Source organism: Panthera onca, chromosome E2 (genome assembly GCF_046562875.1).
Source record: "Panthera onca isolate mPanOnc1 chromosome E2, mPanOnc1 haplotype 2, whole genome shotgun sequence".
Lineage (NCBI taxonomy): Eukaryota > Metazoa > Chordata > Mammalia > Carnivora > Felidae > Panthera > Panthera onca.
The window spans coordinates 13426027-13440967 of record NC_138353.1 but is presented as its reverse complement, the minus strand read 5'-3'; the positions used below and the strand labels follow the sequence as shown (position 1 = coordinate 13440967).

At 48.2% G+C, this 14941-nt stretch overlaps 1 protein-coding gene across 1 annotated transcript; it reads left to right on the top strand.

Annotated features, from left to right (window-relative positions):
- Positions 1–2000: 2000 nt before the first annotated feature.
- ERICH4 (glutamate rich 4) lies at positions 2001–4072 on the top strand. Its single transcript, XM_060651237.2, has 2 exons — positions 2001–2233; positions 3358–4072. The coding sequence occupies exons 1-2, from the start codon at positions 2060–2062 to the stop codon at positions 3583–3585; spliced, it is 402 nt and encodes a 133-aa protein (XP_060507220.1). The 5' UTR covers positions 2001–2059; the 3' UTR covers positions 3586–4072.
- The last annotated feature ends 10869 nt before the right edge of the window (positions 4073–14941 follow it).

The following is a 14941-nucleotide window of genomic DNA, read 5'->3' as shown; positions in this document are numbered from 1 at the left end:
CCTCCTTCCGCCCATCCATGATAGCTCTCGGTAGGTTTGAGTAAGCCATCTGAAACTTGTTCACTTCTTCAGAGCTCCCACAGTGCTAATCTTTGCCATCAGTAGCTCTTAACAGACACTTGCTGTCTGAGGGCTCGCAACCCTCCGCAGAACTTTCCTTGGAATGGGTTTAGTCTGACCATCATACTTCTTTAGGGTGATCAGCACGCTGCATGACAAACAGCACTTCTAGAAGAATCTGGTCAGCTTCATCAGGAAGTGCTGGCTCTCCAGCAGCACCATGGCTCAGCATAAGGCCCAAGAAATTCCTGGTTTACATTTAAAAAAATTGTTTCTTTATTTATTTTGAGAGAGAGAGTGAGAGAGAGCCCAGGAGAGGGGCAGAAAGAGGGAGGGAGAGACAGAGTCCCAAGCAGGCTCCAGGCTGTCAGCAGAGATCCCAATGCGGGGCTCAAACTCCCGCACCGCGAGATCATGACCTGAGCCAAAGTCAGCTGCTTCGCTGATTGAGCCACACAGGTGCCCCTGATTTACATTTTTGTAAAAGATCATCTCTGCCGGGTGGAGAACAGACCTTAGGCAGTAAGGGTGGAAGTGAGGGCCAGCCAAGAGGCTACCACAGTAGTCCAAGCAAGAGGTGAATGGAGACAGGAGCAGGGATGGGGCAATGGAAAATGGTGAGAAGTGCTCAGATTATGAGTCTGTTTTGAAGGTTGAGACAATAGCTCAGGAAACTAAAAGGATGGGAAGGCCAATTATGGAGACAGGGAGACTGGGAAAGTGATAGATTTGAAAGGGCAAGTGCGGCGGGCTGAAGAGAGCCCCCCACTCCACACGCACCCCTCCAAAATTCATGCCCTGATCCCTGGAACCTGTGAATCTGTTATTTTATATGGTAAAAGGAAGGCACGATTAAGTTAAGAATCTTGAGACAGGGCGATTATTCTGGATGATCAAGATGGGCCCAATGCAATGACAAGGGTCCTGTTAGCTAGAAGGCAGGGGGTCAGTCAGTAGGAGATGTGACAGTGGATGCAAGAGTGATTCAAAGAAGCCAAGGAATGTGGTGGCTTCTGGAAGCTGGGAAAGCCTAGGAAATGGATTCTCCCCTAGAGCCTCCAGAAGGAGCCCAGCCTTGTGGACCCATTTTAGACTTCTGGCCCGCAGAACTACACTAACTGTGCGTTGGTTTAAGCCACAAAGTGGTACTTTGTTACAGCGGCAGCAGGAAACTAACACAACAGGGTAGGTCCCAGTTGAGAGCTGTGTTGACCATATTCACCTTGAGACGCCTGAGATGTCTAGGTGGAGATGCTGAGTAGGCGTCTGGAGCTCAGTATGGAGGTCAGACTGGGGTCTGAGACCTGGGAGCCATGGGTGTGCAGGTGGAATTCAAACCCTGTGCCTGAGAGAGGGACTCTAGCAGAGGGAGGCCCACACCCCAGTCTTTTCCATGGCAGGGCCCACGCTGATAGCGATGGACTCTGTGGGCAAGTCAGGGATCAGCAGCGCCCACTGCTCAGCTGTGGGCCAGCAGCCTGGACCCTGTGGCACCTCAGCTGAGGCATCGTGGCCTGGAAGCCACCCCTGGCTCCTCAGGCACACTAACTGGAAAGCCCTGGGGTGGCCCAAGTGGGGAAGACAAGGTCCAAGCCGGAGAATGCAGAGGAAGTGTGGAGGCTGAGGAGGAGCAGTGGGAGGGACACAGGAGGGGATGGGACAGATGAGGCCAGGCATCCACTGACCACAGCACCCACGAGGGGTTAGGCCTGAGAAGGGCTCAAGAAGGGTGGGGGTTTTGGCATCCGCCAGAGGGGGTGTGGCTGGGCCCTTGTGAGCAGAGCTGAGGTTAGACTTTAGAAGGAAGAAAACCCCCATGAGGCTGCCAGTTCTTACCAGAGAGTGGACTTTGGAATTATGTCCCAGGCACCTGCTCCCCCCATCCCCCGCTCTTTGCTCCCTTCCCCCCCCCCTCCCACTTCCCCTACCAGCTCCTCAGGGGACTGGGTCAATCTGGACCTTGTCACTTTCTGCTCCTGGCTGCCACTACTCAGAGACTATGGAACTGTGGAGGCAACTGAGGCAGGCGGGACTGGTGCCCTCAGGACTGGGCCCACTTCCCCGCGCCCTGAGGGCCCCCCCGCCAGTGAGGAGAGCTGGCCAGACCCTCTTGTTCCCAGGAGTAGACACTGCAGGTGCCAGGGAGAGTCTGCTGTGGATCTTGGAGGAGCTGGTGAGTGAGGGGTTTGGAAGGGCAAGAGATGGAGGCAGGTGGGGGTGGGGACGGAGAACTCCTGGGTGAATGGGAATGAATAAAATTGCAAAGGGGCCAGAGATTGAAGGGCAGAAATTAATAGACAAGAAAAAAAAAAAAAAGGAATTAAGAGACAAGAATAGAGAAACAAGCAGAGAGAGAGAGACAGAGACAAAGAAAGACCCAAAGAGTGAGAGTCAGGAGTAGAGAGAGACTGAGACACAGAGACTCAGAAAAAGAGAGACAGAGATAGAAAGCAGAGATTGAGAGCAACAGAGACAGAGACTCAAATTAAATCTGAGACAGAGAGATGGAGACAGGCAAAGGCAGGGGCAGAGAAATAGAGACAGACAGAAAGGGATATGGAAAGACATAGAGACAGACAAGGGGGGGACAGAGAACAAATTCAGGTAACAAAAGAAAGACACACAATAAGGGAGGCACAAAGATTCAGAGACACACAGAGAGACAGTGAAGGATAATGAAATAGAGACAAAGACAGGGGGAGACAGAGGCAGAGATCCAGAGACCCTGGGAGAAGCAGGCTGGCAGTCAGGATCCAGGACACCGGGAGGACCCCGCCCAGGTGCTGCAGGCCTGGATTGTTAAAGAAAAGCTTACTTGTGACTTGTATTAAAGACGGTAAAGTGATAGGTGTAGGGACCACTTCAGTGGGGGAGAGATGAGGGCTCAGCTCTGAACACAGTAGGGGCAAGTGGAAATTTCTAGTGAAGGAGCTAGTGGGGGTCAGTGGATGGAAAATCTAAGTGAAAGCATCAGGGGGAAGAGGGGCATCTGGCTCCACCTAGCGACTAACTGGATTCTTGCTGGAGACAGGCCAGGGAGATGAGACGTGAGCTGGGCAAGGGATGGGGCGCGAGGAACCAGATCAGATATCGGGAGTGATCAGTCGGGAGATTCTTGGTAAAACTGGATTTACGAGGAAACGCACAGATAGGCCCAGAGAGGGTTTAGGAGCTTAGCTGAACTTTGGTCAAGCAAAGAATCTTCTCCAGGACTCCAGCAGGTGGGGGGGGGGGGGGCACGCTGACCCCCCTGCCCTCCGGGGCGGGGTGCCCATGACTTCCCCTTCCCACTGGCAGGGGCGCCTCCGCCAAGTGGACGTCCAGCTGCTGGGCCAGCTGTGCAGCCTGGGGCTGGAGATGGGGGCTCTGCGGGAGGACCTGGTCACCTTCCTGGAAGAGGAGGAGAGCCTCGTGGAGGAAGAGGAGGACGAGGAAGAGCCCGAGGGGAAGCAGGAGGAGGGACACTTGGGGGTCTCCTTCTCAGCCCCAGGCCACCAACTCCCGGACTTTGAGATGACGATCTGAGACCCTGCCAGGTGCTTCTGATTGACACACGAACGAGATGCAAATTTATGCAAAGGAGGGGGGATTTGCGGGTCAACTCAACCTGCCGACACAGATTTGGAATCAACACCTGTTCCTTAAGCAAATACATTCTCTGAAGCAAATACAATCTCTGCACAGAGATTGAGGGGCTGGCCCGGGACTGTGTTTGCAGGCGAGGTGGGAGGTTTGCAGAGAAACTGTAGGTGTATTTGCAGGTGGGTTGCAGGGGAGACGTGGGTCTTTGCAAACAGGATGGAGATGCTGGCAGGTGGGCAAGGCTGCCCAGTATGGCGCCCCCCACCCCCCACAAGTGGCTGTTGAAACATGGCTGGTCTGAAGTGAGGTGCGTGGGACACAGAAGGCTTCCTATGATCAAAAGAATATTTAAGACATTTCAACAATCTAAAAATTTTGTTGAGATGCTATTTTCTGCATAATGGGATAAATAAACATATTACTAAAATTAGTTTCTCCTGTGTATTTGAAAATTTTTTTAATGTGGTAAAATGTATATAATGAGTTACCATTTTAGCCAAATTATTTTTTATTAAAAAAATTTTTTTTAACGTTTATTTATTTTTGACAGAGAGAGAGAGAGAGACAGAGCATGAGCCGGGGAGGAGCAGAGAGAAAGGGAGACACAGACTCTGAAGCAGGCTCCAGGCTCTGAGCTGTCAGCACAGAGCCTGACGTGGGGCTTGAACTCACAGACCTCGGGATCATGAACTGAGCCGAAGGTGGACGCTCAACTGACTGAACCACCCAGACACCCCCCAATTTTTTTTTTAATGATTATTTATTTTTGAGGGAGAGAGAAGAGAGAGTCAGAGCACGAGCAGGGGAGGGGCAGAGAAAGGGAGACACAGAATCCAAAGCAGGCTCCAGGTTCTGAGCTGTCAGCACAGAGCCCGATGTGGGGTTAGAACTCATGAACCGTGAGATCATGACCTTGAGCCGAAGTCGGGCGCTTCACCCAGACGCCGCTGTCAGAATCTCCTTCCTTTTTGTGGCTGAATAATATTCCATTGTAGAAACACGCCACATTTTGTTTATCCACATTTCTGTCAATGGGCTCTTGGATTGTTTCCACCCTTTGGCAACTGTGAATAACATTGCTGTGAACGAGGATGTGCAAATATCTGTTCAAGTCCCTGCTGTCGATTCTTTTGGGGATATACCCAGAAATGGAATTGCTGGATCCTGTGGTAATTCCGTGTTCGAGTTTTCTGAGGAACCCGCAGACTGTTCTGCACAGCAGCTGCACCATTTGACGTCCCCACCAGCCATGTGCGAGGGTTCCAACTTCTTTCCATCCTCACCAATGCTTATTTTCTTTTTCTTTTCATCCTAATGGATGGGAGGTGGTATCTCAGTATGGTTTTGATTTGTGTTTCCCTAATGATTAATGATTTTGAGCATCTTTTCGTGTGCTTGTCTGTTTTACATTTATTTATTTATTTATGTAGTTAGAGCCTGTGTGAGGGGAGGGGAGGGGCAGAAGGAGGGAAAGACTCTTATGCAGACTCCACAGCCACCATGGAGACTGGCTGCAGGCTCCATCTCATGCCTGTGAAATCATGACCTGGGTGGAAATCAAGGCTTGGACACTTAACCGACTGAACCACCCAGGTACCCCCTTTTTTATTATTTTTTCAAAGTATTGTTTTAGTTTTTATTTATTTTTGAGACAGGGTGGGGGGAGGGTCGGAGAGAGGGAGACACAGAATCCTAAGCGGGCTCCAGGCTCTGAGCTGTCAGCACAGAGCCCGATGTGGGGCTCGAACTCACAGACTGCAAGATCATGACCTGGTTGGATGCTCAACCGACTGAGCCACCCAGGTGCCCCTATTTTTTTTTAAAGATTTTATTTTTCAGTAGCCTCTACATCCAATGTGGGGCTTGAAGCTCCAACCCTGAGATCATGAGTCACCTGCTCCACTGATGAGCCAGCCAGGTGCTCCTTTTTACATTTTTATTTTTTCAAGTTTATTTATTTTGAGAGAGACAGAGACAGTGTGAGTGGGAGAGGGGCAGAGAGAGAGAGAGGGAGAGAATGAGAATCCCAAGCCGGCTGTGCACGGTCAGCACAGAGCCCAATGCGGGACTCGAACTCACAAGCCGAGAGATCATGACCTGAGCTGAAATCAAGAGTCAGACGCTCAACTGACTGAACCACCCAGGCGCCTCACATGTTTACATATTTTTAAAAAATTTTTATTTATTTTTGAGGGCGGGGAGGGGCAGAGAGAGAAGGAGACACAGAATCCGAAGAAGGCTCCAGGGTCTGAGCTGTCAGCACAGAGCCTGACGTGGGGCTCAAACTCACAAACCGCAAGATCATGACCTGAGCCGAAGTCGGACGCTCAACCCACTGAGCCACGCAGGCGCCCCACCTATTTACATTTTTAAATATGACGGCTAGAAAGTTGAAAATCACGATCAAATCTCCCGTTTTTTTACTACATGTCACTATTTCAGACGTTCGTTAAATGGAATGTGGGTGTGAGCACATGGGCAGCGAGGGTTTCTAGGTGTTTCAGAGCTCCACCTGCAGGAGGCAGATATCTGTGGATGGCGGCCGAGGAGAGAAGTCCCCCTTGCTCATGTCCCTATTCCTGAGGTCTACGTTTGCAGAAAGGATGCCTATGTCAGCAGTGGGAGGGCTCCCGCCTAAGTAGAGACATCTCTTCAGGGGAGACATTTGGATGCTCATAAGATCATTACTCCCGGCGAAGACAAACACACGCTCACGTTTTTGTAATTCTTCATCAAACCACTTTCTAGTTGGGAGTGAGGATGTTCCCAGAGAAGTGATAAGTTGGCGGAAGAGGTGCTGAGTCCCTGTCCGTGGGGATTTCCTCCTTAGAAAAACCTGCTGCTTTTTGTCCAGGGGAGTCCTGCAAGACTGGGAAGGGGGGAGGTACAGGGAGATTAAGGGGTTCAGGCTCCATCCCCAAACTGATCCTTCTTTGCCAACCTTAGCCAGGTCTGCGGCTGCGGGGAAATCTGCTGTGGGGGTGGGGGGAGAGCATTGAAAGTCAGACCCCAGCACCCAGGGAAGGAGAAAGACACCCCAAGAGCATACAAAGGAGCAGAGTTCCTCTCCCTCATGAGATACTCTAGAGAGAGGCTGAGGACAGTCTGGGGTCTCTCGAAAGCTCTGTCCAGGCTGTGCGAGTCAGATGACTCAGATCACCAAAAGCTGGAAGAGGAAAGAAACGGAATCTCTCCTAGACTCTCTGGGGGGAATGTGGTCCTGCTGATACTTTGATTTTGGATTCCTGGCCCCCAGAACTGTTGCAGAACAAACTTCCTCTTGTTTGAAGCTACCAAGTGTGTGGTAATTTGTTACGGCAGCCACAAGCTGCCAAACTAATGCAGTGTCCCCCTCCGAGGCAAGAAGACCACCCCCCCAATAGAAACAGGGAGATATGTCTTCCCAGCACTAGCTCCCTAATCCCTCAGATCCTGTGGGGCCCTGAGGAGACGCCTAATGCCTACGGCTGTCACATCCCCAGCACCCACCCCCACCACGCCCCCGCCACTGCATTCCCCATCCTGTTCTTGGCTTGAGCCCATTGTGCACAAGGACAGTCACTAACTCTATCATCCCTCCTGGATTCAGACACAGGCACCTTCTGTGCAAAAGGGCCTCCCTCACCCCTGGGCCCTGGTATCTGCTGGAAGAACAGGACCCAGGTTCAGAGTGAGGAGCTCCTATTGTCACCTCCAGTGGGGATCGGCTAGGGGATGGTTTTTACAGCCTTTTTTTTTTTTTTTTTTTAATGTATATAATTTATTGTCAAATTGGCTTACATACAACACCCAGTGCTCATCCCAACAAGTGCCCTCCTCAATGCCCATCACCCATTTTCCCTTCTCCCCCACCCCCCCATCCACCCTCAGTTTGTTCTCTGTATTTAAAAGTCTCTTGTGGTTTGCCTACCTCCCTCTCTGTATCTATTTTTTCCCTTTCCCTTCCCCCATGGTCTTCTGTTAAGTGTCTCAAGATCCACATATGAATGAAAACATATGATATCTGTCCTTCTCTGACTTATTTCACTCAGCATAATACCTTCCAGTTTCATCCACATTGCTGCAAATGGCACGATTTCATTCTTTCTCATTGCCAAGTAGTATTCCATTGTATATATAAACCACATCTTCTTTATCCATTCATCAATTGATGGACATGTAGGCTCTTCCCATAATTTGGCTATTGTTGAAAGCGCTGCTATAAACACTGGGGTACACGTGCCCCTATGCATCAGCACTCCTGTGTCCCTTGGGTAAATTCCTAGTATTGCTATTGCTGGGTCATAGGGTAGATCTATTTTTAATTTTTTGAGGAACCTCCACACTGTTTTCCAAAACAGCTGCACCAGTTTGCATTCCCACCAACAGTGCAAGAGGTTTCCCGTTTCTCCACATCCTCACCAGCATCTGTTGTTTCCTGATTTGTTATTTTAGCCACTCTGACCAGTGTGAGGTGGTATCTCGGTGTGGCTTTGATTTGTATTTCTCTGATGATGAGTGATGTTGATCATCTTTTCATGTGTCTGTTGGCCATCTGGATGTCTTCTTTGGAAAAGTGTCTATTCATGTCTTCTGCCCATTTCTTCACCGGATTATTTGTTTTTTAGGTGTTGAGTTTGGTAAGTTCTTTATAGATTTTGGATACTAGCCCTTTGTCTGATATGTTGTTTGCAAATATCTTTTCCCATTCCATCAGTTGCCTTTCAGTTTCGTTGATTGTTTCCTTTGCAGTGCAGAAGCTTTTTATCTTGATGAGGTCCCAGTAGTTCATTTTTGCTTTTAATTCCCTTGCCTTTGGAGATGTGTCGAGTAAGAAATTGCTGTGTACAGCCTCTTTTTTGAGGGTAATTACAGATTTTTATATAGTCAATGTGTTTCATTGATTCTTTTGATGCTGGAATCATCTCCAATTTGGTCATTGATTGGGCCAGAACAAAATGTCAGGTGACATTTTCAAAAGAAAGAAAATTCTCCCATGGGGGAATAAGACAGTCAGGTCTCACCATTTCTGTAGGCTTTTTTTATATCTAGAGTTGATGTGGAATTCATATGGAGGATGAGCACAGCCATTTGCCCTGTGAGGCAGGGCTGGCTTCACAGGTTAGCAATCTGTGCAATCACACACTTAGAAGGGCCTGAACTGTCTCTAAAACTCTGCTTTTGGCATCCTGAGATTACTAATTAGTTTTGAACAAGAAGTCCTGCATTTTCACTTTATGTTGCATCCTGCCATTTATGTAGCTGGTTGCCCAAGGAGTGACCATGGATTGATGGGCTCTTGTAAGAAGACAGGTTGAGGCACCAGGGGCTGCAATATGTACTGTAGCCACCAGAGGGCGGCAGCACCCCAAGGTAACCTGGGGAGATGGGAAGGCGCACCAACATTTTGCCTTTTTCTTCTCTGTGTCCTTGTTGGTCTCTAAATGTCCCCCCCCCCCACCCCCCACCCCCGACCTTCTCTGTAGCTCTCAGCGGAATGTTTTCCAGCCCGAAGGTACTTTATAGATACACATTTTTAAAAATTTGTTTTTAAATTTTACTTTAGAGAGAGTGTAAGTGGGAGAGAGGGGCAGAGGGAGAGAGAGAGACTCTCTCAGACTTGGGGCTCGAACCCACATTCTTAGGATCATGACCAGAGCTGAAGTCAAGAATCGGATGCTCAACCGACCAGGCCGCCCAAGCACACCAGAATACACATTTACAATTTCACAATCCAAGGTGGGAAGCAGGGTGATCACAACTGTCTGACTCAAATATGAATAGCATTAAATAGATATAATAAGGTCTGTGCTAAACTTTGGTCTTAGGATAGTACTGCAGAGACGGGGAAGGGAAAAGTGTGTGTGTCATGGTGATGGGGAAGAAAGTACTTGAGTTCCCATTTTCTAAGAGGGAAGTGAAAAATCACTAAGTAGCCTCAGAGCATGTTGAGCAGAGATGACTGGGGTTCCATCCAGGGGAGCTGGTGCTGTTCCAGGGAGATCTACCCAGCATGGCCCCTGACAGAGAAGTCAGGTCTTTTCTGGGATCACCTTGAGACAGAACACACAGCAACACAGGGCTTATCAGGGCAATGTCTAGCATGGTCAGCAATACAAGAAAGAACATCTGATGGCAGGGAGCCAGAACTGTTGTGCTCACAGTGTGAATATCAGGACTAGAATAAAAATTGCCTTGTTCGAGCTGCAGTGGGATTGTGTAACAAATCCAGATGTCCCTGGGGTTGTAGGCCATCCACATCAGAATGATATCTCTGTTCTGGCCAAGCCTTACCCACCTGATTAAGATTCGCCCAAGAAGCCCAAACTTCTTAGGTCTTTGTCCATATGACATATGATGGGGACTGACCTTTTTCTCTATCTCTCACTGTTTTTTGAGTTAGGGGGATGGAATTAGAAACTCATGGGGCGCCTGGGTGGCTCAGTCAGTTAAGCGTCCGACTTCGGCTCGGGTCACGATCTCACGGTCCGTGAGTTCGAGCCCCACGTCGGGCTCTGTACAGACAGCACAGAGCCTGGAGCCTACTTTGGATTCTGTGTCTCCCTCTCTCTCTGACCCTCCCCCGTTCGTGCTCTGTCTCTCTCTGTCTCAAAAATAAATAAACATTAAAAAATAAAATAAAATAAAATAAAAAAATAAAAAATAAAAACCCAACTCATAATCCTTGTTTGATTCATGACCCAGTATCATCACCAGTCTGTCAATGCCTGCCATCCTTTTTTACAGAAGTATTACTTATTTAATATTTTACTTATATATTTGGAGGCAGGCTCAAGTTGTAGCTTCCAGAAAGATCTCCATGTTGGGATTAGAGATAGAGATTGCTAGGGAAGCTGTTGCTACTTCCTGGAGAGAAAAACTGGAAAATCAAGACTCTTTATTGGCCTCAGGCCACAGCACCTCTACAGCCTCTCAGTAGCAACAAGATTGGGAACCACTGGCTCCATTGGCCTGAGTGCCTGGAGGCACAATGTGCATCTCACAACCCACTCTGCTTTTCCACATCACACACGTATGGCTCTGCTGTCAGTCAGTCTGGGAATTGATGTCTATAGCTTGTCAGGCTTTGATGGGCTTTCCAAGGGGATTGGAGGAGAATGAGATAAGTCAATCTGGGCATCTCTCCTAGGCCTCACTGGGGCATCTCCACAATGGAGACCCAAGACCTTCATTCCTCCCTCCTCCCAGCCTGACCCTCCCCAGGTCTTCCTCTTCTCAGTCAAGGTCAAGAGCATCCTTCAGGTGCTCAGTTCAGGAAACTTGGCATTACCTTTGATGCCTCCATTCCATCACCAAACCTGAGATCTGTCCACAAAATATAAATAGAATCCAAACCACCATCATTCCTAAGTAAGGGTATTGTGACAGTCTCCTGACTGGTCTTCCCGTTGTCTCCTTGGGTACACTGTCCTGTACACCAATCTCCCCACTTAGGATCTCTGTTTCTCAGGGATGATTTCCTTCAAAACCACAGGTCATTCTTCTTCTGTTCTAAGCCCTCCTGCTGTTCACATCTCAATCACACCAAAACCCAAAGTCCTCCCACAGCCCACAGGCCCTACATTGATGATACCTAGGGTGAGGATGGCCTGCTAGAAGACAAGAGTTTCTACCAGAAAGTCAATCAGCTCAACACTTTGGTTGAGAAAGTCTTGCAATGAAGAAAATGTCAGCTGAAAGAAACAGGGCACTTAGTGATGTGGCCCATCTACTGTGTGGCCCAAGCTCCTGAGCTCCTTGCAGATGACTCTTTGAGTGGCCCTGCCCCATCCACCCTGTTCCTGCCCTTCCTTCCCAAGCCATCGTACTCACCCGTGTGTTCCAGCCACAGTGGTTTCCTGACCCTTCCTCCACATTCAAGCCAGCTCCTGCCCCCGGGCATAGGTGCTTCTTGGAATAATCTTCGTGCAGAGATTTACATTACTGCTTCCTCCCTCTCTTCAGGTCTCACTCAGATGTCACCTCACCATGGTAGATTTCACTGAGCATCTTAGGGAAAGATCCCCTTGTGATACTCTCACTCATTCTCCTTCACCCTATTTTGTTTTCTGTTAGATGACCTAGAAGACAGAAATACTGCTTTTTTATATCTTTTCTTCCAGGTTTATTGAGTATAGTTGACAGTCAATATCGTCTCAGTCCAGGTGCACAACATCCTGATGTGATATATGTACGTATTGTGAAATGATCTCCGCAAGAAGTGGAGCAAACCTGCACCACCTCACAGACTTTTCTCTTAGTAACTTTCAAATGTGTAAGATGGTATTGTTAACTATAGTCACCATGCTGTACATTATGTCTGCAGGACCTACTTATCCGGAGGATTTTATCTTGTTACCACCTTTCCTCCTCCCCACCACCCCTGCCTCTCAGGCAAGGTAGCTATAAACTGTTCTCTTTAAGATTCCACATATAAGCGAGATAGTACAGTATCTGTCTTTCTGTGACTGACTGCTGCCACTCAGCACAGTGCCCTCAAGGTCCTTCCATGTTGTGGCAGATGGCAAGAGTTCCTTCTTATTTATGGCTGAATAATATTCCATTGTATAAGGTCCCACCTTTTCTTTATGCATTTAACACTTGATGGGCTTTTGCGTTGTTTCCCTGTCTTGGCTGTTGTGAATAAGGCTGCAGTCAACATGGGGGCTCAGATATTGTTTTGAAATAGTGATTTCATTTCTTTTGGAGAGACACCCAGAAGTGGAATTGTTACATCAGAAGGTAGTTCTATTTCTAATTTTTGGAGGACTCTCCATATTGTTTTCTACAGTGGTTGCACCAGTGCACATTCTGACCAACACTGCACAAGGCCTTCTTTTCCTCCACATTCTCCATATCACTTGCTCTCTCTTGTCTTTAGATACTGGCCACTCTAACTGTGGGGTGATTTTATTGGGGTTTTGGTTCGGTTTCCTGATGACTAATGATGTTGAGCACCTTTTAATGTACCTATTGGCTAGCTGTATGTCTCCTTTGAGAAAATGCCTATTCAGCTGCTCTGCCCATATGAATAAGATCATTTGGGGGGTTAATTGCTTATGAGACATGTGGTTTGCAAATATTTTCTCCCATTTGGTAGGTCGCCTTTTCATTTTGTTGATTGTTTCTTTTTTTTGCAGAAGCTTTTTATTTATTTATTTTAATGTTTTTGAAGTACGTTTCACATCCAGAGCCCGACAGAGGCTCGAACTCATGACCCAGAGATCAAGACCTGACCTGAGCTGTGATCAAGAGTTGGACACTTTGCTGACTGAACCACCCAGGTGCCCGTGCTGTGCAGAAGTTTTTAGTTTGTTGCTGTTGAACTTGCTTATTTTTTCTTTTTTTAATGTTTATATATTTTTATTTTGAAAGAGAGAGAGAGAGAATGAGGGAGGAGCAGAGAGAGAGGGAGGAGAGAATCCCAAGCAGGCTCTGCACCATCAGTGCAGAGCCTGATGAGGGGCTCGATCCCATGAACTGTGAGATCATGACCTGAGCTGAAATCAAGATTTGGATGCTTACCCAACTGAGCCACTCTGCACCCCCCACACTTGTTTATTTATCCTTTAACTGTTGATGCTTTTGGTGTGAAGTCCAAAAACTTATCACCAAGTCTGATGTCAAGGAGCTCACTGCCTTTGTTTTTTTCTTTCTTCTTCTTTTTTTAAGTTTATTTATTTATTTGAGAGAGACAGATAGTGCAAGTGGGGAAGGGGAAGAGAGTGGGGAGAGAGAGAATCCCCAGCAGGCTCCATGCTGCCAGCACAGAGCCCCACCCAGGGAGGGAACCTACAAAACTGTGGGATCATGACTCAGATGAAAACAAGAGTTGGACACTCAACCGACTGAGCCACCCAGGTGCCCCTGCCTGTGTTTTTTTTTTTTCTACTGGTTTTGTGGTTTGAGGTCTTACATTCAAGATTGTAATCTGATTTGAGTGAATGTTTGTCTATGGTGTAGCTAGTGGTCTAGTTTCATTCTTCTGGATGTGGCCGTCCAGTTTTCCTAACACCACTTATTGGAGAGATGGCCCTGTCTCTACTTTATATTCTTAGCTGCTTTACCATTAACTAATTAATTTCAAACATTAACCCATTGCCCTTTTAGGACATACTTTTTCCACCACAAGTTGGTTTGAGGTGAAACCACTCAGATTGAGAAACTGTGTAAGAAGCCAATCGTGCTCAAATTAGAGAAGCTGTAGACTTTTCACACTCAAGATGATGTAGCACCCTCCTGTTACAGCCACACGTCAAAGAGCGGACAATATTGGAGCAGTTGCTCCAAGAGACTGAAAACACCATCAGGATCTGGCCCTTTCATCTTTTTTTTTTTTTACATTTATTTATTTTTGAGAGACAGAGAGAGACAGAGCACAAGTGGGGAGGGGCAGAGAGAGAAGGAGACACAGAATCTGAAGCAGGCTCCAGGCTCTGAGCTGACAGCACAGAGTCTGACGTGGGGCTCGAACTCACAAACCCCAAGATCATGACCTGAGCCGAAGTCAGACACTTAACCAACTGAGCCACCCAGGCACCCCATGAGAGGCTGATGTTTAAATGCTTCCTTTTGATGATGAGGCAAAAGAGCCAGAACAATGCAGGCTGCCCATCCCCAGGTGAGCCTCAGGAGAGATGTTCCCACTAGGTGGTTGTTCCCCTCACACCCTGTCCCCTCCATGGTCTCTCCTGAGCCAGGGTCCTTCCTCTGGGACTTCAGATTCATCACATCCCTGCATCCCTGCCCATGTGTACCTGGCAGGTGTCTCAGCCCACCAGCAGGCAGGGATGCTGGGGCTTTGTGGACCCAAGCTGCAAAGGCTCCTAGATAAAGGGAAGGTCAGTTTAACAAGCCCAGAGCTACTGAGCCCAGTGTGGGCCCCACAGCCCAGGGCTGCGTGAGGGTCAAAAATGGAGAAGAAATCCAGTGTCTTAATGTGATTCCCTAAGGTAGCTTGAATCCAGAATGATGGCAGTCCCAAGAGCACCATCTGGCTCTCTGGGGTAAGGATGGGTGATTTTCCAAGATCAGTTGCTCTGGAACCATTTCCTGTGATTTGAAGTTCTCACCTGCTCTGAGGGGTGGGGGGCCCTCGATGCCCTATCCTGGGGCTTGTGAGTGGAAGGAAAGTCATCAAGAGGCATTTTCTGTTCGCTTTGAAAAATGTTCTCTTAGGGGAGGGGAAGAAAAAAAAAAAGAGGTTAGAGAGGGAGAGAGCCAAAGCATAAGAGACTCTTAAAAACTGAGAACAAACTGAGGGTTGATGGGGGGGTGGGAGGGAGGGGAGGCTGGGTGATGGGCATTGAGGAGGGCACCT